This window comes from Vombatus ursinus, unplaced genomic scaffold (genome assembly GCF_900497805.2).
Source record: "Vombatus ursinus unplaced genomic scaffold, bare-nosed wombat genome assembly UNPS02011613.1, whole genome shotgun sequence".
Taxonomy (NCBI): domain Eukaryota; kingdom Metazoa; phylum Chordata; class Mammalia; order Diprotodontia; family Vombatidae; genus Vombatus; species Vombatus ursinus.
This window is the reverse complement of record NW_020951391.1, coordinates 4,291,973-4,317,931: the sequence shown is the minus strand read 5'-3', so window position 1 is coordinate 4,317,931 and position 25,959 is coordinate 4,291,973. Positions and strand designations below refer to the sequence as shown.

At 38.1% G+C, this 25,959-nt stretch overlaps 1 protein-coding gene across 1 annotated transcript in view; it reads right to left on the bottom strand.

Annotated features, from left to right (window-relative positions):
- Positions 1–20,842: 20,842 nt before the first annotated feature.
- Positions 20,843–25,959, bottom strand: part of VAV3 (vav guanine nucleotide exchange factor 3) — a 465,753-nt gene continuing 460,636 nt past the window's right edge. The window contains exons 26-27 of the mRNA XM_027856780.1: positions 24,746–24,897; positions 20,843–21,849 (exon numbers count right to left, since the gene is read on the bottom strand). Coding sequence (XP_027712581.1) covers positions 21,808–21,849; positions 24,746–24,897 — 194 coding nt within the window. The 3' untranslated portion in view covers positions 20,843–21,807. The remainder of the gene's footprint in view (positions 21,850–24,745; positions 24,898–25,959) is intronic.

Here is a 25,959-nt window from a genome sequence, read left to right as displayed (position 1 = left end):
TGGACTCAGGAAGACTCCTCTTCCTGTATCTGTTATCTTATCTTCCTCTTCCTGAGTTCAAATCTGGCCTCTAATACTTATTAGCTGTGTGATCCTAGGCAAGTCATTTAACCATGTCAGCTTCAATTTTCTTATCTGTAAAAGAAGCTAGAGAAGGAAATAGCAAAACACTCCAGTATCTTTACCAAGAAAACTCCAAATAGGGTCACAAAAAAGTCAAACATAACTGAAACAACTGAATATCAGAATATGTATAATTAACATACATACGTAGAGACACATATATGCATATAAATTTATATACTATATGCACAAATTATATTATATACACATATTATATTCCCTGATAAGCTATCAACTGCTTGTATCAGGGATTGTTTCATTTTCTTTTCTGTCTTTATTTCTCTAGTGCCCAGAGCATAGTAGGCTCTTGTTAAATACTTGATTAATTCATTATTTCAGCCCCCAAATAATACATATGATGATAAAGACTCACAGGAGCCTATGAGGAGGTAAAGCGGGATAAAACTCTTAAACAGTCATCCGATCCCACTAAGAGAGGAATTGAACCTATGGTTGCTATCCAGGCAATGGTCTGTCATTCTGCTAAGTCTTCCTTTTCCAGTGGCCTACAGTCTCCCCAACGCTCATCATAATACCTTGTGTTTTAGAGTACATCTGCAAGGTTAATACGTTTTGAATTTTACTGGGCACACAGACCCCCTTCTCAGTAGCCCAGCATTGTTTAATTAACTTACTTACTTTGTTCTCCAAGTGGGATGCTGATTGTGGGGGAAAGTTAAAAAATAATAACCAGAGCCAAGAGATGGAGCATCTACTTCATAATGTCACTGGATCAAAGAACATGTGGTAGCATGTAAGATGAAAGAAGACAGGCAAGGTAGGAAAGGCTAGATTATGAAGGGCTTTGAATACCAAACAGAGGATTTTGTATTTCATCTTAGAGGCAATTGGAGCTATTGGAGTTCACTGGGGACAGGAGATGGGGAGATGACATCATCAGACCTGCACTTTGGGAAAATCATTTTGGTGGTTGAACGGAGAATGGGCTGGACTAGAGAGAGACATGACACCCACCTGTAGGGTATTGTAATAATCCAGTCATGAAGAGAGAAGGGGCTGTATTCAAAAGATATTGCAAAGGCAAAAAATTGATGGGCCTTGGCAACACTTTGGATATGGAAGTGTGAGAGATGGTGAAAAGTACAGGGTGGCTCCTCGGGTTTTGAGTTTGAGGAAATGAGAGTGTGGTGTTGACCTCTACAATAATAGGGAAAGTAGGAGGAGGGGAAGGTTTGGGAGAGAGACAAAATGATCTGTTTTAGACATATTGAGTCTAAGATGTCTATGGGACAACCAAATTGAGATTCCTGAAAGTCAATTGTAGATATGAGATTGGAGGTCAGTAGAGAAGTTGGGAAAGGATAGGTAGATTTGAGAATCATCAGAATGGTAATGGTAATTACATTCATGGGAGCTGATGAGATCACCTAGTGAGATGGTATAGAAGGAGAAGAAAAGAGAGCCCAGAACAGAACATTGACAATACATACAGTTAGAAGGCATGATCTAGATGGGAAGCCAGCAAAGGAGACTGAGAAGGAATAGTCAGATAGCCAGGAGGAGAACCAGGAGAGAGAAGTGACCTGAAAACCTAGAGAAAAGAGAATATGAAGGAGGAGAGAGTGATCAACAGTGTCAAAGGTTGTAGTGAGGTCAAAGAGAAAGACTGAGAAAAGGCCATTGGATTTGGCAACTAAGAGATCATTAGAAACTTTTGGAAAGAGCAATTTTGGTGTAATAATAAGGTCAGGCCAGACTGTAGAGAGTTAAGAAGAGAGTGAGAGGAGAGAAAGTGGAGGCAATATTGTAGATGGCCTTTTTGAGGCTATAAAGAGCAGAAGAGATATAAGGTGATAGTGGGGATAGAAGGATCAAGTAAAACAATTTTCAGGATATGGGAAACATGGGCATGTTTATAGGCAGTAGGAAATGAACCAGTGGAGAGGGAGAGACTGAAAATAAATGAGATTGGGGATGATAGAGGGAGCATTCTGTTGGAGGAAATGGGATGGAATGGGATTGCTTAAACAGATAGAGGGGTTAGACTTGGTAAGGGATAAGGCCACTTCATCATGTGAGACAGGGGTGAAAGAGGAGACAGTGGTATCATCAGGCCCCTGAAGTCAGCTGGTATTGTTTATAGTAGTAGTTATTGTATAAATTGTTATCTTGCTTCTGTTCACTTCTCTCTGTCAATTCATATCTGCCTAAGTTTCTCTAAATCCACCCCTTCCATTATGTTTATGGCATAATAATATCACATTACATTTATATCCATTAATTTGCTTAGCCATCCTCCAATTTGATAGATACCAACTTAGTTTCTAGTTGCTTCAACAAAATGTGCTGCAATAAATAATTTGAACACATGAGTCATTTCCTTCTTTCTTTGATTCTTTTGTGGTATATGTCTCTTGGGGCAGTTAGGTGGCACAGTGGATAGAATGCCAGGCTTCTCCTTCCTAAGTTCCAATCTGGCCTCAGACACTTACTAGCTGTGTGACCCTGGGCAAGTCCCTTAACCTTGTTTGCCTCAGTTCTTATCTGTAAAATGAGCCGGAGAAGGAAATGGCAAACCATTTCAGTATCTTTGCCAAGAAAACCCCAAATGGGTTCATGGAGAGTTGGACACAACTGAACAGACTGAACAACAACATATGTCTAGTGGTGGTATCCTAGGGAGAAAGGCTACGCATATTTTAGTTGCTTTTAGAATCCTGCCTGGGTTTTCATAACACTGCTCTCTCTTATTTGTCTTCTAACCTGTCTGGCTGCTCATTGTTAGTCTTTCTGAAGGATTATCTAACCATTAGTATCTGTTAAGACTCTGGGATGAGTACTCTTCTTTTCTCCTTCCGTACCCTGTCTTGAATATCTCATTGGCTTCTGTACATTCAATTATAATATCTATGCAGATAAATCCAAGATATAAATATAAAGATATAAATAAATCCAAGATAAATCCAAGAATTCCAGGTCCCTATCACCAACTTCCTATTGGACATTTCCAACAGGATATCTTAAAGTATTTCAAAGTCATCCTGTCTGAAAGAGAACTCGTCTTCTCCCCAAAACTCATCCCCTTTTCCTAACTTGCCTATCTCTGTGCAGAGTACTAATATTCTTCCAGTCACACAGAGTCACAATCCACAAGGTATCCTCTACTCTTCATTCTCCCTTATCCTACATCTCCAATCATTTGCCCACACTTAGGGATTCTAGTGTACATCCCTCAGATCTATTTCACTTGGCCTCCATGCTAGTTCAGGTCATAATCTCTCACCTGAGCTTTTGTAATAGTTTCCTAATTTGGTCCTCCTGACCCAAATCTGTCCCCTCTCCAGTCTATCCTCCATATGTTTGGCAAATTCAAAGTCCTGAGATGCAGTTCTGAATACGTAACTCCCCTGCTCACAAAACTCTTGTAGTTTCTTATTGCCTCTAGAATAAAATACAAAATGTTCTATTTGGCATTTGAAGAACTTTAAAAGGGATGAGATGAGAAAAGACAGATTCAAGTCTCTAAAATCAGCCCAGGAAAGAAGTATATCTTTGTTGTTATTCAGTCATATCAGTCATGTCTGACTCTTTATGACCCCACTTAGAGTTTTCTTGGCAAAGACACTGGAGTGGTTTGTCATTTCCTTCTTCAGTTCATTTTACAGATGAGGAAACTAAGGCAAACTAGGTTAAGTGTTTTGCCCAGAGTCACACAGCTAGTAAGTGTCAAATAGTATTCAATCAATCAACAAACCTTTGTCAAGTGCCTACTATGTGTCAGGCAATGTTCTTGAGATAAGAAGACAGAAATAGTCTTTCCCCTTAAGAAAATTAGGTAGCATATACTATCCAGCTGTTCTCTCAGTTCCCACTTGCATTGCCTAGTAGTAGGTTCCCCAGAATTTAGCTAAGAGTCTAGGGTAGCCCTGAAATGTTGGGAAGTTGTTTTTTTTCTGGCTTGATAGCTCAAAGCTTTCACTGGTATCCTTCCCCCCTCCCTCTATATTATCAATTGATATCAAATAATCAGTCAGACAACTTTTTGAAATAGTTCTTTATTATGGTGGTAGAAGTGTCTGAGATCAGATGTGAACTCAGAAAGATGAGTCTTCCTGACTTCAGACCTAGTACTCTATCCACTGAGCCACCTAGCTGCCCCAAAGCATATCATGCCTAAGATGAATTTCATAAGTATGCTCAAAGAGGAAAAAAATGGCTTCCAGAAACCAGCTATGATTTATCCCTTTGGCGTAAGTTATTTCTACATTTGAGTCTACTTTCCCTAGGATTCTGCATGTTTCAGTGAGAATGTGGTACCATGCATTATTTGACACCTAGTAGGCAATTAATAAAGGCTTATTGATTGATTGAGTATTATGGACTATGAACAGTTTTAGAATCATATACTGTATCAGACCTCTAGACCTGCTGCTCTCTGGATATTTACTCTGAGCCTCTCATTCAATCCAATAAGCAAACCCATTCTGGTCATGCGGAGGGCTTTGAGTCACTTGACACTCAACAGCTTCCCAAACTCGGAGGTATTAGACAGAGGATGCTCAGCCAAAGCACGTGCCAGAGCCCATGATAAACCATCTGCTCAGAATCTGTCCTTCCCTAGCATAGGGCCAAGAGCTCCAGATGGGGCTATAAAGGGAGGCTAGTTTGGATAACGATGGCAAAGGGATAACCACCGGCATGATTTCAGATGATCAAGGCTGGGCCAAAAGGAAACCACTGAGATATCTTCCCGTCTGTCCTCCTGGAAATCCTAGGTGACTCCAGGAAAATTGCAGGAAAGCATACCCAAGCTCAGCAATTCTCATAAGTAATTTCTGTGGATAAAACGGAAACAGGTGTTACTTAGGAAAGCCAAAAAACCTACTAGAAGACAAAAGTTTTACCTGAACTCTGTAGCTGTGAATGGCTGACTATATTTTCTAACCTTAAAATAACTTGCTTGCTAAGGATAAAAGATGTACAAATGTCCCAGACTCCAAAGTGCATCCAAGGATAACAGCCAAGTTGTACATCAGTAGGAAAAAAAGTCTTCATGACAGACCATGTAGCCACTTTAAGTTGTGACTGCCCAATTCTTAAATAAACAATGACAGTATGGAGGCAGTATGGCATAGTGTATATATTATAGTGGAAAGACATGGGTTCAAATCCTGCCTCAGATGCTTAATAATTTAGTCAATTTGCTTAATCTCCCTGGGTATCAAATCAGAAAAGATTTATCAAGCATCAACTTTTACCAGGTGCTGTGCTAAGTAGTTTGCCATCTATAAAAAAGGGGGGTTAGGATAAATGCCTTTGAAATCTCTTCCTCCTCTAAATATATGATCTGTGACCTATTTTGATACAGCTAGATGGAGAAGTAGACAGAGCACTGGACTTGGAGTCAGGAAGACCTGAGTTTGAATGTCCCATCAGTTCACTAATTAGATGTGTGACTCTGGAAAAGTTTGTAGCCTCCATTTTCTCATCTAAAAATTGGGGATAATATTAGCATCTCACTCACAGAATTGTTGTAAGGATTGAAGGAGACAATATATGTAATTTTGTTGGTGGTGATCAATTGTTTTCTTTTTTCTTTCTTTCTTTCTTTCTTTCTTTCTTTCTTTCTTTCTTTCTATCTTTCTTTCTTTTTTATGAGGCAATGGGGTGAAGTGACTGCCCAGGGCCACAAAGGTCAATTGTTTTTCAGTTGTGTCTGACTCTTCCAGACCTCATTTGGGATTTTCTTGGCAAAATATTGGACTGACTTGCCATTTCCTACTCCATAAGGAAAATGCAGCAGAGTTAAATGACTTGCCCATAGTCACAAAGTTAATTAGTGTCTAAGAGCAGATTTAAATGCAGGAAAATGAGGCTTCCTGACTCCATGCCCAGTACTTGATCCATTGTGCCACTTACCACTTGGTAAACCTTAAAATACTAGCTATTATTATATTTACACTTATATTTTGTATATGCTCAGTCACATCTCTTAAGATATGATGAGACTGGTTGTCATGAATGGCTCTACAACTGACTCTCCAAAGTCCAATTTTTTTTCAATTAAAAAAATTATTTAGACTGGGTCTATTTAGCCCATCTGGAAGTACATAGGTCTCTCACTGGCCTGAACCCAACATTGATCAGACTGGAAGCTTTAATCTCCACCATTTTTCCAACATGAGTCCGTTCATCCCTCTTTCAACAGCCTGGTAGCCCTCTGCCCCCAGGAGCTCACCATATTAGAACAAGCATTAGTGTGGACACTTGATTGGGCTTTAGCCTTAAACTGCCAAACTCAGAAAGGGGACTATAGGCATGTGCAACCATGCCTGGCCTGAAGGAAGTTCTTAAAAAAAAAAAAAAGCATTCCTAAATGATTTGAGTCCTACAAAATCTCCTGAACAAGCATCTGGATTCCCTTGGAGTTATCTTGATGCCACTCTAAACTTAGTAAAAATATCAACAAAACAAACATTCACAGGATTATAGATCCACCGCTGGAAAGGACCTTAGAGGTCATTTAGTTAATACTATGATTTTACAGATGAGGAAACTTAGACTCAGAGTGGTGAAACAATTGGTCCAGGATTAACCAGGTAATAGGCAAGTGAGTTGAGATGTTATCTTTGACTCTCTAACTCCAAATCTAATCCTTTTTTTTTCCTATTATACTTAAAGCTTTTTATTATTTAAAAGCTTACAAAAACCAATAAACTCTCTGTGATTTTTTTTTAAAAATGACTGGTTTTTAAAAATAATTAGCAAACCAAAACAGCACACCTTCTGCTTCATACCCTCTAGTGGGAGGTATGCAGTGGTATCCAGAAGCAGTAGAAGCAGTAAGAAGAGAGAACTAACTAGTTAGAGGATGTGAGCACAAAACCTGCATTTCCTTCTGATTATCACTGTGACCTTGAGTAAGTCACTACATCTTTGAAGACCTCACTTTTTGGTCTCCATAATCCCATATAGAGTTATAGTTAGCATGCATATCATTATTCTGATTCTATTTGTTTTTTTGCTGTAGTCATTTCTGGTTATTTTAAAAATAATCTCATTTTTCATAGACACAACAAATAGATAATTACTACTCTATCAAGGTGTTTCACATAATTACACGCAACTCTGACAGTTTACTTGACTCTATATGCAGTTAGTCAACAAATATTAAGTACTTATTATGATTGTACTAAGTGCTGATAATAACACAAAGACAAAAACAAGGTACCTGACCTCAAGGAGCTTACATTATAATAGGGGATACAACATGCAAATAATGGGGTGTGTGTGTGTGTGTGTGTGTGTGTGTGTGATAGATAAATAGATCATGATAGATAGATGAAAGGTAAACACGTGTGTATAAGTAGATATGTGTGTGTGTGGATATTTACATATACACACATATAGTGTAAATGGAGAGTACAAGGGTGTCAATAGTCCAATTTAGACTATGTCTCAACTGCCATGATGAAGACCTGTACTAAGTTGGTGGCAGTAGGAAATAGAGAGGGCAGGGCTTGTATCAGAGCTGTTTCAGTGGTAGAATCAATAGAACTTGGTAAGTGATTGAATTCGATAGGGGAAAATAAGAGTAAGAGATCACAACAAAGTTTCAAGTATGAAAGACTGGATTAAAGGTAATGTCACTGATAAAAGTTTGAAGAAGGAGCAGGTTAAAGGGGATAGTCTGATTTTTCACGTGCTGAATATTGGCACATGTTGAGTTTGAAATGCCAACGAGACATTTGGGTGTAAATCACCTGTGAGAAGCTGGAGATGGAGAGCTGAAGTACAGAAGAGAAGTCAGGCTGTAGATGTAGATTTGGAAACCTGAATCTGTGGATGGCATGTTAGTGATAGTTGAGGCCATGGAAGTGAGTAAGATTTGCCAAAGAAGAGTGTGGAGAGAGAGAAGAGAGCCAAGGAAAGATTCTTGTGCGGCACCTGGTTAAAGTGGACACAATACCACAGATATAGAATCAGATTTGCCAATGTGTCTGATCAGGGCAAAGAACAGGGAGACTATGGCTTTCTGTATCCAGGGAAGTATAGAAAGAGATTTGGAGATCGGTGGCAAGGAGAAAAAAAGGTAGATAGCTCTAATTTCATCTTTGGATTTCTACTTTTGGATCAGCCGCAGTCATCTGTATTAGGTCATAAGAGGAATGTGTTAAGAGCCAATTAAAGACAGTGACATAGATATCATCTTCCTGTCTTGAGAAAAGGCAGGCAGCTTGCCACAAATAAAATAAGCTTCACTCAAGAGGCCCCAGACCTGAGCCTTGTCCTCAGAGAATAAGTAGGACAAATAGGCACAGTCGCTAGATCCAAGTGTTAGCCAAGCAAACGACCACAGAAATCTGGCTTTAAGCAAATATGGAGGGCAAGAAGAAATTTTCAGTGACACACAGAGTTTTATATTTGTGTATCTTCAAGTACATCCCACACACACCCAAAGTACAAATGTAGCTGCTGCCCACATTTGGGAAGAAGACAGAGGGTAGCTATTATCTACTTATTGGGGACCATGGACAGCATATTGTTTCTTCCAAGTGCTCTGTGGATTTGGGTGGAGTGCGTAATTGCCTGGATCAAAGGAGGATTGGCCAGTGACTGTGTCTCATTTCTGAACAGGCTCATGTTATTGGCCACCACCAGTATGGGAGGTAAACAAAAATAGTCATATGGAACCAACGTTCATACTACATGGTAGATGATAGAAGCTGCCTTCTAACTGGTACCCCATTATTGTTTTGTTTTGTTTTTAAGCTTGTGATTATGATATTGGGAATGGTTGAGCTTGAAATAATATGCATCTCCACCCAGGTTATCTTTAGTTATATAGGCTATTGATGTTGCCCCTACGATGTCCATAAAAGAATCATAAAATAACAAATAATCAAATATGCAAGGGACTTCAAAGACAACACAGTGTCTTTTCTTCCCAATTAGATTGTAAGCCCCTCCATGCCATGGATTGTGTTGTATTGTTTTTGGTATCTGCCACAGTGTCTACTGCATTATAGATATTCAATAAATATTTATTTGATGAATGAATACATTCCATCTAAGACTTCCAAAATACTTAGGGAAATAATATTTTTAACCAGCTTCTTTGAGAAAGAGGATGTGGGGTTTCTAACTTCATAAAATGATGACAATAAACACAGATATTGGTATCCAAACTCTAAATAAAGTTATAAATGTTTGTGTCTAAATAGATAGATAGCTAGAACATTTATTAAGTACTCGTTGGCCAAAATACATTTATTAAGTGCCTACTATGTACCAGTACTGTGCCAAGCACTGGGGTTACAAAGAAAGGCAAAAGACAGTCTTTGTTCTCAAGGAGCTCAAGTCCAAATAGGGTGACAAGATATAAATAACTATGTACAAAAAAAGCTGTGTTAAGCACTGGGCATTAACACCATGTTATCATCTATTATACTTATTTAATGAATGACCTATACAATGACCTATATAGCATGATCAAATAAATCTTTATAAAATACAAAGATTAAGAATCAGAGAATCTGAGAGGTAGAACAAAGCTTATAACTCAACTAATCTAATTTTCTCCTCTGGTAGATGAGGAAAGCTTAAAACCCTAGCCAGAAGTGGCAGAGCTACTTAGTGACTGTCCAGTGTTCTTTCTTCTATGTTCATCAATTCCAGTTATGAAATTGATTTTGGGGAAAAAACATCCATCTTAATACCATAAAACTGCAGAAGCAGTTAATTGATAATAATGGGAAAATAATTTCATTTGGAGTCAGAATATATATGTTTGACTTTGCTACTCAATTCCTGTGTAACCTTGGGCATTTTCCTTCCCCCTGTGGTCCTCAATTTTACCAGTAAAATGAGGGATTTGAATCAGATTATCTATATAATAGCTTATAGCTAAAAATCTGATGATCCTGGCAGCTAGTGATTTAAACATAGACCATAATTACAACTTTAAGCAATTTAACTTTGACTTTCTACCCTGGTGGAGTATTGGTGCATACCTTGAAAAATTTTAACAATTATACTAGCTGGCCGCTAAGGTGGATGGACATCCCTTGACTTTGGACTAATTTTTTCAACCCTTGCTTTACCTTTCCCCAAGGACCAAAATACATTATTAATTCACATTTCCTCCACTCCCAACATTGGTTGCTTCTCAACAATGTTGCCTTCATGGCAGCCTTTGGAATGTGGCAATTTTTAAGAGTTTCAAACAAAATCAAATCCAAACAAGTAGCAGCAGGGTACCAGTAACTCCTTGGTAAGGGCAAAGAAAACATCCGAGTTTCTCATTTTAATGTGGATTCTTTGTGTCCTGTTTCACTAATGTAGTATTTCTCCTTGGTGCCATCCAGGCTACAATAAGCGGCTATTAAGCTTAATAGATGTTGAAGGCATTTTCCACATCACTACAGATTTAAGGGACACTTTTCTTGCCACCTATAAAGACTATGTAGTTATAATTTCCACCTAATTTGGGAGCTATGCAATGGTCATATCTCATTTACAATCATTCATTGAAATAGGTATCCTGCTTTTAATGAGATCACTCTCAGAAGCATGCTGTAGAGAGCACCTGCATAGAATGATCAAAGGACCAATAATAACCATCAGTATAGCAGTATCAGCTATGACTCATAGGTGACACTAGGGGGTGCTATAGATGGTACCTGATTCTATTCAATAATAGAGCAGGATATGTACAATCAAGCAAATATTTAGCCCAGCTGTCATGTGCACCACCAGATGGTGCTCTGGGGTGTCAGTCATAGCTCCCCAGTCCTCTCTCTGGTTCTCTGGAAGCTTCGGAGAGTCAGCCCTTCGCTCCTCTTCTCATAGATGGTGACTCAGATGTAATCAATCAATCAATATACATTTATTAAACACCTACTATATGCTAGCACTATGCTAGGTTCTGGGCATACAAAGACAAAAATGAACTAGTCTTTGTTCTCAAGGATGTAATATTCTATTATTCTATTGGGGAATGACGTTTACATATACATACACAATTACATACACACACATATATTTATATATGCATATAAATGTATATGTAAATATATTTTATATTTACTATATACATATACATTGTATATGTGTAAATGTATTTGGAAACTATACACATGTGTAGATGTTTATGTAATTATAGTCCCCATATTTATATAAAATACACAATAAAATGTATTATAATATGTGACCTATTATCCTATATAAAATTATGATATAATATAAATTAAAATATAAAATAACAGAATCTATGTATCATACATTTATATATACATATTTATACATTACATATAGTATGTTTATATATGCATATATATGTATACTCCAAATATATACAAACTAATACAGGTAATAGGAGGGACACCAAAAGCTGGAGGAGGGGGAGAGAATCAGAAAAATAATCATATACAAAGTGGCACTTGATCTGAGCTTTGAAGGAAACTAGAGATTCTGAGAGGCAGCCTAGCAGAGGGTGCAGATTGTAGGCATGGAGTACATACAACCAGTGCAAAGACAAAGATAGAAGACAGAACGTCTTATGTGAGGAAGCTAAGAAAGTTGAGTTTGGCTGAATGGCAGAAGGCACAGAGGGGAATCACGTGTAATGAGCCTGAAAAGGTATATTGAGGTCAGGTAAGGCAGGGTTTTAAATGCAGGTACCAAATATATCTAGTATCAAAAATACCTCATAATCAACAGAGAATCACCAGAGTTTATTGAGCAGGAGAATGAAATTGTCAGACCTCATCTTTAGGAAAGATCTAGAGGCTTGGTTTGGATTTATCCCGTCAATGTTCTGGATGATGTCCTGACATACACAAGGAAGCAAACAAACCAAAAAACCTTCCTACCCCAGTTTTGTTGAATTTCAGTTGGCGTCATTTACCAAGGCCTAGATCCATAGAGATCTTTAATCACAAGATTGTAAATGTATAATAATAATAATAATAATAAATATGATAAAACACCCAGAAGGAACATTTCTTAAAGCCTGAAAATCTTCCCTAGATCAGGCAACCATTGCCTTTTGGCAGATAAGACAAAACCCAGAGATTTACATAAATACAGTTCAGTTGCTCAAATTCAACCCCTTCCTTCCCCTGCTTCAGCAGAGAGATGATGTTCCTACCTGAGGCTAACAGTTGGAGGTCCTGACTGTACCCTGCACCACTGTCCCTAACCAAAACCTTTTGGAGAAGTCTCTTGCTTCCCCCTAGGTCAGCTGGCAGGTTTTCAGAACTCTCTTACCTCCACACCCCAGGCCTGGCCTCATTCCCAAAGGTGCATGACCTCACCGTGATAAAGTTCATTAGCAGAAAATAGCTAGAGAGTCACCAACAGGTTGGCTTATTACCCTTACCCATTCTTCTATTTCTTTTGCTCTCCTTATCAGTAAAATAAGTGGGGTTCAAGTAAATTACGAGATTACAGATTTAGAACCGGAAGAAGTCTTAGATGCTATCTAATAGAATACTTTCTTTTTACAGGTGAGGAAATCAAGGCCTAGGAAAGTAAAATGCTTTAGCCAGAGTCACCTAATTCATAATGTACAGAGACAGAATTGGAACCCAGCTCATCTCACTGGACTTCGAACTCCTTAAGAGGAGGGATTGTTGGTTAGTTTTGTTTTGTTTTGATTTTGTCTTTCTTTGTACCTCCAGTACTTAGCAGAACACCTGGCACGTAGCAGGCACTAATACATGCTTTTTGACTTGATTTTTACTCTAAATCTAATATTCTTTTCAGGGAGCCATGCTGATTCTAGACCTTGACAGTTCCTCCCAACTCCAAATCTGTGATCTTTTGATCCAAAGTTTTAAAGGTCCTACTTCACACTTGGCTTCCTCCAGAAGTCTCTCAAGACAGGTTGGTTATCAGTCCACAGGTTCATTCTCTACCCACTCTGCCCTAGTTTCTTCTTACCATTTTCAAGGCCATAGATTGGTGCTCATCTCAGCAACCCTCTATTCATATAGGATGGTGGGCTTTGTAATGACTTGATTCCACCCTTTGTCTCATTCCTGCTAATAATGAGATCATTGTTTTAGAGCAAAAACAACCATAGTAGTCATCTATAGCTACTCCAATTCTATGATTTTACAGGTGAAAAAACAGGTCCATAGAAATAAAGTGATGTCAAAGCACTTTCTCTCTCTGTCTCTCCCTCTCTTTCTCTCTTCCCCCTCTTTCTTTTTCTGTCCCTTTCCTTCTTCCCCTTCCTCTCTTCCTCCTTCACTCCCTCTCTGTTTTCTTTTTCATTCTATCTCTTCCTCCCTCTCTCTCTTCCTCTCTCTCTTTCCCCCTCTTCTCTTTCTCTGTCTTTTCCTCTCTTCCTCCATCCCTCCCTCCTTTTCTCTCTGACTCTATTTTTCTCTTTCTGTCTTTGTCTCTCTGCATCTCTTTCTCACTTGCTCTCTGTCTCTCTCTGTCTCTTCTCTCCTCCAACTTCATCCAATTCCAGCATCTTTTCCATGACAACATCCTATTTCCCCACTCATCAAATTTGCAGATGACATGAAACTGGAATGGATAGTTAATATTCAAGGTGACTAAATCAGATAATATTCCCAGAACATTTTGTTGGGACCTCTTTTATCCCTACTTGTATTATACTTATGTATGTTCAGTAGACTCTAGGCTCCTTCAGGGCAAAGACTTCATCAATTTTTATCTCTGTTTCATCAGTGCCCAACACATTGCCTTGTACTGAATATTTAATAACTGCTAAATATGGAACCAATGCATCATCATTGAAAGGACAATATATTTTTATGCACATGAGCTAAATTTCCATAGGGGAAAATGTACTATACTATATCTACATATATATTTATATATAATATATATATATTTGTGTATATAAATATATAAAGTTGATCCAAAATCCTTATATTCTTTCTCTGAGGAAGCACCAAAAGATCTTGACAAACTAGAGAACTGGGCTGAATCTAAAATAACATTCAATAGAGATAAATATAAAGTCTTACACTTGGGTTCAAAAAATCAATTTCATAAGTAGAGGATAGAAGAAACATGGTTAGACAGTAGTTTTCTGTACTTCCTCTACCTATGGCTATTCCTTCTTCTTTTTTGTCTGGTCAATGCCCATGATCCATGCCCATTCATCTTGAGTTGTAAAGTCCTTGGCCTCCTCTCCCCTCTCCCTCCTCCCTCCTTCCTTTTCCCTTTTCTCCCTCTCTCTTTCTAGAGCACTCAAATGTACTATATGTTATTTATGAGCCAACAGTGTGGTACAGCAAGCAGAAAAACTAAAGAGTTCTTGAGCTGCCCCAAAGGAGGCATAGCCTCCAGGAATAAGGTGATAGTTCCTTTGTATTCTGGTGTGGTCCGACTACATTTGGAAACTTATGTGTAGTTCTGGGGGCCACAATTTAAAGATGACAATAAGCTGGAAAGTGCTCAGAACAGGGCCACCAGAAGGATGTTGAATCCATGTCATATAAAAATTTAAGGAACTGGGGATATTCAGTGTTTAGCCCAGGGGTGAAGAACTTTTGGCCTCGAGGTCACATGTGGCCCTCTAGGTCCTCAAGTGTGGCCCTTTGACTGAATCCAAACTTCCTGTGAAGGCCATGTGTGGCCTCGAGGTCTCAGGTTCCCCACCCCTGGTTTATCCTAAAGAAGGAAAACCTAATTTTCTTCAAGTATTTGAAGAGCTTGTCCTACAGGACAAAATAAGAAGCTGTAGGTGGAATTCACAAAGAGGAAAATTTAGGCTTGATGTCAAGAAAAACATTCTTAATAATTTAAGTTGTCCAAAAGTGGAGAGCTATAACCCAAGAAGTGGTAGATTTCCTCTCCCTAGAAGTCTTCAAGCAGAAGCCAGATACCTAGTTGGAATTGAGTATAAACAACTTCTCTCTTCCCCTATTTTTGGAGTATATTGCTTGGGTCTCAGGCCACATCATCCCTGGATTTTCCCCAAGAGGAGGTTATTTATTCTCCTTCCCTGCCCCACCACCATCAGCACCTATCGCAACTATATGTACATTTCACTGACAACATGTACTTGCTTAGACCAATTGGAGGGAGAACCTCAAGGCCCTGGCTTGTTTTTTACTTTGTGTCTTTCTTTGAGCAGAGCTGACCCACCAAAAGAAGACATGGCAAAGGCACAGACTTGTCTCTACACCATGTTCAATAGATGTGCCCTTTTACATTATTAGAGGAAATCTCTTGATGTATGGTCTGGACTAAATAGTCATGGAGGTTCTCTGTAACTAGAAAATTATAGGAAAAATCTAAAAGGACAAATGGAGAGATATATAGTCCAGTTCACATTAGAGAAAAATAGTTTTTGTTTTTTTGTTTTCCAGAAGAGAGAATATTCCGATCACCAAGGAAAACTTGCAAGACTCAGATTCTTGGGTCACTATTTAGTTGTTGCCATATTTAGAGGTCATTGATACATGCTTAAAACAAATACTGTGTAAACTACACAACCCAGTCAAATTCCTACCTGTCCTGGGATCAACCTTCTATAATCTTGCTTAGAATACAGTCCTACTCAAAGGGGCAGACTAGTCCAGGCACTCCAAAATGCCAGCAACAGAGCTGGATTATAAATTATACGTGCAAGGTGCTCTTGGTAGGAGGAGAGCATCTGTCAATAGTAGCTCATTCCCATATCTGTAGTCAGTGGGTGGTGCAAGATGCCTGTGAAATATAGTGCTCCGGAAGCAAAGGTCTTGGGATTGCAGCAGAACAGATAAATTCTCAGGCAATTAATTTTATGATGGGGTTTGCATCATGACAACAGCCAGTGAGTGCCTAACCAATCAATCCTCCATACCCTGCCTTCCCACTCATGCTAGTTCCAATAACACCCACACACGAACAAGTGTTAATCTTCATTTACTGGGAGGGACTGATTTTTTTTTTCTCCCTTTGAATGTCCTGAAAACTGGCAGAGTCAAAATTCAGAGAACAAAAGAGCATCTAATTTGTTGAAATCTAAAAGGCATCAGGAACATGCATGAATGGAAAAAAAGGGGAACTGCATATGTAGTGAGAGCAAGAGACCACAGAGGACTAGCTTAAGAATATCCCTGGTACACATGAAATATCAAAAAGACTTCTAACTCCAAATCCTGTGTTTGCTCTACTATCCCATAACTGTTTTAGCAGCTTTCTGCTGCTAAAACAAAACTTGAGAATTTCATAAATAGATCTCCAATGTCTTAGTGCTGTTTGAAGCTTGAAATTGCACTAAGACTTTTGGGACACAAAATCCAGAATATACTTGAAGAAAGAATATGGAATACTGATAGTTGGTCAACTATACTGGATCTTTTATGAGTTTGAATTTTATGAGAGATAATTAAATTTGATGTCGAATAATAATAGTTGATATATATCATTGATATATATTAATATATCATATATATGCATGTGTGCATATGTATATGTGTGTATATATATATCATAAATATGTATGTGTGCATATGTATATATGTGTGTATATACATATATATATATATATCAAAGCATTGATACAATGCTTTAAGGTTTACAAAACTGTGTATATTTTCTCATTTGATCCTCAGAGTCACCCTATGGAATGTTATTAGTCTAATCTCCTAGATAAGTAAACTGAAACTATTGGGAAGACTTTATTGGAAAGAAAGGGTTTATGGAGACTATCACATTAGATGAGTCCAGTATAATGATGAATATTAAATATGTGCACTTCCTGTAGAATGAATAAAGTGGAACATTGTCCCTCTTTTAAAATTTCTATTAATTCAACCATATTTTATATCATATAGTCTAATAATTTATTATTTTCTGATGCTAAAGATATTCATATGATGAAAAATATTTAAAGGCTTTTAGTATCCATGAAAGGAAATAGTCTCTTTTAGTTTATTGCTAGGTGTTTTAATTCCAAGGAAATTTTTCATCTTACATTATTAAGACTATTATTAGCTACTCAAAAAAGTTCAGCCTAATTATTTGCACAGGAAACAAGTAGATGAACATCCATTGTCCATATTGGTTGAGATTATAGAAATTTCCCATCAGTATATCTAGATATTGATGTACATATATAAAACTAAATATTATATATGCATGTATGTTTATATTATATATGCACATATATGTGTATATATACATATATACATGTACATATATATATATATATATATATATGGACACAGATCTAGAACGTCTTTGGGGAATTGTGTGATTCTTTCAATGACCCTACGCTTCTCCCAGAAACAAGGGACCATCTCTCTCTCTTCTCTCTCTTTTTTTTTTTTTAACATTAACATTCTGCTAGGGATATTGTATGACTGTGAGTCAATGAAATAACACAACCTCTTAAGACGTAAAATTGAGTTTGTCCAAAAGGAAATGGGGAAGTGCACAATGGGTAGGAATTGGCTGCAACACAACTGAATCAAGGAATCATGCAAAAGAAGTGACTTGAAAGATATCACTAGAGTAATGTATGACCATAAACAACACAGAACAAACATCTAGATTGGTCACATAAGGAATGAAAGGGATTCAGAGCCACCATGTTCCAATAATAGTAAGACTAGAGAAAATTCCCCAGCACATTAGGTGGATCCCCTGTGACAGATTTGTGGGAGAAAACAGCAAGAATCCCAGAGGATGGAATGACAATAGGATGGGATCTATATTATCATAGCAAGTACACATATTGATTAGATCATAGAGCTATCATACAAAGAACTATTTGTTACTCAGGCTTTCTAAAAATGGGATCTCCTCTTCATCAGTTTAATTTGCTCATTTTAGTTGTTTGGCTCATACTTTCCAAGCAATTTGTAAAATTACTTTTTAAAGCATATATCCGCTTGAAGTCTCTGCTTTGTTAAAAAAAAGACTGACCTTTGGGCAGGGTAGGTTGAGAATATGTGGCAGACAGGTTGGGAGTTCCACCACTTGGATTTTGGTTGTTTGGAATTCTATCCTTTATCAAGTATTTGTCACCTAGAGAATTGGACAACGCTCAGGGAAGTACTCCTCCACTGCCCCCACCCAAACTACCAAGATTATTGTTAGCAGAGAAATTTTCTACTTTATACCTTACTTCATCTTCTACCAGACATACACATGCTTACCTTCTTTTTATTTTGATACATGTAGTATGATGTTCCTAGCTGATAAACATGCTAAAGTACTGAGAAAAAATATGGTTAAAAATAAGGGCCTTAGGTCAAATTATTTCTTTAAGATATAGCATGCCATAATGGATAGAGGACTTGACACAGAGTAAGAAAAACTTGGGTTTGAAAACTGCCTAAACACTTACTAGCTATATGATCCATTGACAATGGACTGAATCATGCTGGGCCTCAATTTTCTCATGTGTAAAATAGAGTTAATACCTGTGATATCTACCAAATGAGGCTGTTGAGGGTCTCAAAAGAGGCAAGCTTTTCCAATTAAGGTCCTACACAAATGTCCATTATTTAAATTAGTACAATCCATTGTGAGGCATGTAATGTTGAACGTACAACCAGGAATACTGGGGTTCAGGGCCTATCTTGCCATTTATCAGCTATGTGATAGTGGGCAAGTCATTAAATTAAATTAAAATTAAATCCAATACTTTAGAGAATTCTCTAGGACTTATTTAATGTCATAGGTGAGTTGGGATAATAAAAATAATAATAATAATAATAGTAGTAGTAATACTAATAGCATTTATACAGTGCTTTAAAGGTTTGCAAAGCATTATAGAAATAGTATTTTATCTTCATGACTACCCTGGGAGATAGGCGATATTATTATCTCTATTTTACAGATGAGTAAACTGAGGTAGAGAGGTTAACATAGGTCACATAGCTAGTAAGTGTCTAAGACAGGATACTGACTCAGGTTTTTCTGATTCCAGGTCCAATTTTCTATCCAGTGCACCACCCGAATTGATGGAAAAGTCCCTGTAATGAGAGTATTCCCACACTGATGAAATCATAGTTCCTTCTTATTTCTTCATTTGTTGCCATTGCCAACTTTTGGAAGTTTAGAAAGAACCTTTCAGCCCCCCACCCATGCAATAGAAAGGCAGTTAAAACCGAGGACAATTAGCTTAATACAAGTTGTAACTACTTTATTATATCGACATATTTACAAAATATTACAAACTTTTAAGCACTACTAATGAGATTCACGGGGTGTGACAGCAAAAGCTACATCCAGGCAACACAAAGCACAGGGGAAGCAGTGACTGGTGACTCGAGAGCCTTGAGTTATGTCTTTGGTATTAGAAATGCACATGAATATGCAGCATTTAACTTTTCCAACACAGGGCATTCAGCACAGACAAAGAAGGGTGCAACTGGTATCTTATGAAAAATGGGGTCCCAGCATGGCTTTAATACCCCAGTCTGCTGGGCCAGTTTCCACACCAGCAAAGTGAAAAAAGAAGAACATAGGTTGGTGTTAGGAAGTGGGCCAACTTGCCGAAAGAAGCCCATGCTAAAACCCGGGACGCATTTTGTTGCTCCCTCTACCACAATGCTCTGCTGAGAGTGAAACGAAAGACACACCACTGACCCATGGTGGTGGCTGATGCTACATCAGGCATCACACAACGTGATCTAAGAAAACATCCTGCCAGATAACTTTACTGTACAAATCATTTTACAAAATACACTCTAGTGCTCATGTCCACATTGACAAATACACAAACTGGTACCATCACACAGTCCTTTTTTTTTTAAACACAATCACAGTTTACATAATTCTGAGGTAAACTTCCTGAATCTATCCTATATGAGACACTTCAAATCCACCAGACTCTCCACCCAGATCAATGCATCTCTTTCACTGTGCACAGGGTTTTCCTACATGTAACAATGGGAGAGTACACATCATGATTGCTTCATTTCAGAGGTGATCTCAATTTTCTTTTCTGAATGCTCTCAATTAGATTTAGCTAACGCTAAAATATCTACATTCTGTGCAAGAAGCAAATGCTTTCAAAATGTGCATGATGTAGTCCTCTTTATCCAGATAGGTAGAATCTGGTAACAAGAGGGATATATATATATATGCATGTGTGTGTACATATATGTGTAAATATTCACATACACATACATGTGCACGTTTGTAGATGCACATGTGTCTATACATATATATGCATATGTATACACACACACATATATATAGATAGATAGATAGATAGATAGATAGATAGATACGTATGTATGAACTGATGGTGATATCACAGCACCAGAGAGTAATCATTTCTACTTCCATCATAGAAGAGGTGCAAGCAAACCAATAAGCTGACTGTTCTTTCAGTCAGTTAATATCATTTAGGTGCTACTGTGTGACCAGAAATGGCCCATAAATTGGAAGTCAACTGGGAGAAGCCTTGAGCGCCACAGTGAGCCATCCCAGAAAAATCTTGGGTGGGTCTTTGTCTAGTCTTGAAATTCAGAGACATGAATGGGAATGAAAGCCACAGTTACAGTGCCCTTCTTCTAGAAACTACAATAGAAGGGTTTGTGCTATTGGCACAAACTTTCAGTCTTTTGAATTGGAAGTAACGGAGGAACAATGTAATATATGCCCCAGATTTGGGGGAGGGGAAGAGAGAGGGAGAGAGAGAAAAAAAAAGTTTGTCGGTGGTGTTTGTCAAGAAGTGACATATTGGGGCAGCTAGGTTGCACAGTGGATAGAGCAGCGGCCCTGAAGTCAGGAGGACCTGAGTTCAAATTTAACCTCAGACCAAACACTTGACACTTACTAGCTGTGTGACCCTGGGCAAGTCACTTAACCCCAATTGCCTTTAAAAAAAAAGTGACATATTTATCAATATAGCCCTTGAACTGGCTCATGTAAACACAGACACTGATCATCTGGCTAGCAGCCACCGACAGATGCTGAGCCAAGTTTTCCTCAGAAACTTCAGTCCAAAGTTGCCACAACCACCTTACAAAATAGCAAATAGTTTTCTGGACTTAGTAATAAGGTTCTTTTTTTTTTTTCTAAATTCAGTTTTCAAAAACAACCACTTGCCAAGGCAAGGAGTAAAAAGACATCAGCTCAAACGTCTCAAACTCTACACAGAGCAGAGAGAAAACTTAGAAGTTTTCACTTGTATTTCTGCCAAGAAGATTTGTCAGACAAATGTGTTTGTGATGGCGTAAGTAGCCTCACTTGAAATTTTGAGACAAGTGACACTAAACCTTTCCCATAAGTGGTCTATATGACAGAACTCTCATTTTTCTTTGTGCTATGATAGGTAAAAGACTCTGCTTCTTTGTACCATCGAAGATTTCGATGACGAGGGAAGGGGAGTGTGATGAGCCAGGAAGGGGGAGAAGTAAAGGTGCATTAAACATTTACTAACAACTGGCATTGACAGTGGCCTATGAAAGAAAGTGAAAGGAAATATAAAGAAATGTATTTGCTGAGTTCTTCTGGGAAGAGAAGGTTTTGGCTTTTCACTGGTCCCTGATGATGACAGACTGGCAGGTTGTTTCTTGCCCAGCTCTCGGCAAGTCATTAATCTGTCAGTACAAGCATCTTTAGAAATCCCAACATTAAGACTGGAGAAGACAGGAGGAGGAAGGATGTTGATTAGCCAGAAATGCAGCTTTTCAAATACTTCAATCAGTTCATAATGCTTTGTGGATTTTTGTTCATCGCTTGTTCCTGAAATTTCTGGTCCAGACTGCAAAATTGGGATTGAAGTCATTCATCCTCTTCCACATATGTTGATGGAAACCAGCCCACCTGCAAAGAAAAGCAGCCCAGAATAACAAAGGGACTTTACATTTGGCTCTTCTTACTTGGCATTTCAAAGTTCTCTGCATACATTGTGGTATTACACGGCCATGACACCCTAATTAAGCACTATTTCTATTCCCACTCGATAGTTGAGAAGTTTGGGATGGCTAGAGCTGACTGCCAAATACAGGAAAGGGTAGAAATAAAGGAAAAAGCAGCTAAAGAGTTTTCTTTTCCATAAACATGGAAATCAATATATAAATGAACAAACAATGATATGGTAGCAGCATAGAAAATCATTTCTATTTCCATTACAGAATAGGTCTGAGCAAAGTAACTAGGAAGCTGGTCTTTATGTATTCTTCCCCTTGGGGAACTGTGGTAGAGATTGTCAATGCTCATAAAACCTTCACAAAGGGCAGTGGGGCATAAAGTTTATATTTGCTCTGGACCTGTGAGGCAATGTGATATAATAAATAGAAGGCCAGCCTCCGAGTTATACAGACCTGGGTTCCACTCCTGCCTCTGACATAGAGTACAACCACAAGTGAGTTACTAAATATCTGAGCCCCAGGCAACTCTAAGACAATAAGGGAGTTTCTACACCAGAAGTTCCCATACTGATGAAGTTATAGGACCGGACTAATGTTAAGAGGATAATGAAATGATCCACTTCAAGGTTTGAGGGAATAAAAATTTTGGGAAGGGGACAATGAATCCCACTAAGAAAGAAAACAATAGGCATACTAATAGTATAGTCCAGAATTATTTTCTGTCTCACTACCAAAGAGTGTAGAAGCATAACATCATAGATTTGGAGCTAGGAGGGACCTCAGATCATCTAGGCCAGCGTTTCTTAAACTGTGGGTTGTGACAACATTTGAGTTGGCAAAAAAATTTGGCAACAGCAAAAGGTTTCTGAACTTGCAACAACCAAAAATTAATTAACAAACAAACGCGTGATGAATCCAGTTTGTTTCTGGCAGTGCTTACTCGTGTTGCATCGTGCAACTTCACTGCAGCCCTGGTTTTGAACACAAAGCATGAGCACTTTGCATTGCTCGTGCCCTCAGGCCACACAATGCCAACAGTTGGGCAAGTGGGAAAAGTTTTAGAAGCCCTGAATTCTAGTTCACCCCTCTTCCCTCAATTTACAGATGAAAAATTGAGGCCCAGACAGAATAAGTGATTTGCCTAATAAAAAGCTGAGTAGCGATTAGAATCTGGCTCTAAATACAGTGTTCCTTCCATTATACCTTCTTATGGTCAAAGATTTTTTTCCCCTTCATCTCTTCCTTTATTCTTTTCTCTTTTTTTCTCCATTTCTCTCCCTTCCTATTTTCCTTCCTTCATATCTTCCCTTCTTTCTTCCTTCTCTCTCTCTCTCTCTGTCTCTCCCTCTCCCTCCCTCTCTCTCTCTCTCTCTTTCTTTATCTCATTCAGACTGGAAGTACAGCAACCCTTCATGACCTATAATCCCACTGCTGAACAGCATGGAATCTTTAATCTGCTCTGTTTCTGACCAAGGCCAATCTACCCTTCCTTCGGCAACCTAGCAGCCCCCTCTTGCCAGGGGTCACCATGTCGGCTCCAGATTTAATGCACCTGCCCAACTGGCTTTTGCCCCACTGCAGCTCAGAACTGCTGTGCTCAAGAGATGTATAAGCCTCAGTCTCCGGTGCTTCACCACACTCAGCTACTATGGTGAATTTTAGCTTCATATTTCCCTTCTTATTCTAGCTTCCTGTGTGTGGCAGTTGAAAAAAGGGAGAACTATAAGTAGTAACAGGTATTTTCAGAAGTCACTCAGAGTTAGGTAGCAATAAAATCTCAGTTATCTTTATCAGTAAAAATGGCTGAGTCACCAATGCATGGAGAATTAATTATACCTGACCCTTTGGCAGGGGTGGAGTTGAAGGGTTCAGGGCTATAATAGTTCAGCAACCTGTTGACAGGAATTCTGTTGGGAAAGTCTAATCATAAAACTATTAAATGATTGGACTTGTCCCCTGGACTTATAAGTGCTCTGGACTGTGCACCATTTATTTCTATGACTAGCTAAACCAGGAACACCTTTCCCAAATCCAAACAACTAGAAAGCTAGCAAATTTTACGCTTTACTTTGATCAGAAAGAGACAAATGACAAGAAACATGGCTTGGTCAACAATTTACTCATCAAAATATTATCTGAATTCATTACTGGACCACCATAGATTCATCTCAAACTCTAATTTCTTTTTAATCTACGACTTTCTTTGATCCCTGATAATAAATTTCTAAGCTCCTCAAAGACAGTTACTGTTTTCCTTATCTTTACATCTCTCCAAGTGTCAAGTAGATTGCTTTGTATATAGGAAGTGCTTCATAAATTTTTTTTAAGTGGATGAACAATGAATGAATTATTTTCATAATGAGGGCCTTGATCATTGCAAGACACAGAAGTGCTTTCTGATTCATCTAAGAAATAGTAAATTATGATGAGTAGATTTGATATTAAGCATATATATATAATATATATATATATATTTTTAAAACCATTAAGCAAACACAAGGAAGACTTGGGTTCAAGATAGATCTCTGACACACACTGGCTGTGTGACCTTGGGCAAGTCATTTAACATCTTAGTACTACAGGCATTTCTAAGACTTTAAGTTTCAGAGAAAGTGCCTACCTGCATTGGTACAGAGAGTTTTCTTAAGTGGGAGTTCCTAATCCCAGCAAAATAACAACATAAATCCTTATCCCCATTCCCATTATATAGAGTCAACCAGACTGCATCATTCCCTAGTCATTTTGAATAAATAAGTATATTATTTTTATAAAAGTATTATGACATAAAAATCAAATTCCCATAGTCAGAACAATGAAGCCTATAAGTGAGATAAAGTCAATGGACTCACCCTTCCATTTGCTTCTCCCCTCCACCAGCCATTTACACTCATTTTTGTGTAAATTTTCACCATGTCACCTTTGGACAAAGACAGCTCTCTCATGTCTCTCGCACAAAAGTCATATCGTGCAATAGCTATGCCCAGAACTTTGGGGCTCAACACTGCAGGAAACACAGAAATTCAACATTAGTCAGCCCCTCACAGACCAGTGGTCCTAGTGAAAATAAATATAATTACAATTGAAATGCAAACCAGCCACTACACAGTGTGGGCCTTTCATCAAAAAAAAAACTAGTGATAAGAATACAAAAACTTGGAATCAAGATTAAGATTCCAACGAGCTTCAGGTTTGAGTCCTGGAAAATTAAAATAGTAACATGGAATTACCTTTGTCTGAAAGACCCAAAGTATTCCAGTGCAATGCATTCTAATGTATTACAGCAAAAGATGTTTTCAAAAAAGTACCAATTTTAGGTGGGTTGAGTGTATATACAATATATATATATATGCATGCGTAGAAATAGATATACATGTAAGTATACATACATGTATATGTGTGTATAATTTTTAATGACCTGATTAATTTATTAGGAAATCATTCAAATCTGAAGTCATTTGAGCTTTGATGTCTGCTGAGCGTAAATTAATCCATTTCTAATCAGGAAGCATCCAATGAAAATGGCCAAATAACACCTTTGAACTAACACTAACACCAACTAAATCTCCCCTTTGATGTTTAGAGTCAATGTCATGAACTGCTACTATTTCAACATCATTTGTGCTGCTTCTTCTTTGAAAGCATTTTGGAATATGTTCAGTCTCTGTTCTACCACTAATACGGCTTCTACTAGAAAGTTTTGAAACAGACCTCATGCAGGAAAAAAAAATACACAGGAGACTCCTAAAGGGTTTCTTTATCCCAAATTGATGTTTCAGACAATGAGGTCATCTCATACTACTCATACTACTGAGACATACCAATGGATACATGGAAACAAGACATCATTTCTGACATTCTAGTACATCTAAAGTTATGTTTGAAGTGATGAGGAGGGGAAAGGATGGACCTAAAATCATTCCTTTTCTCAATTTGTCCTTGTTCATAAAAAACAAATCTACTTTCAAGCCACCCAAATCTGCCTATGTATGGAACTTCATAATACATTTCTAGTAATTTCTCTACCTGCTACTTTCTAGCATTATATAAAGGGCCTCCAATTACA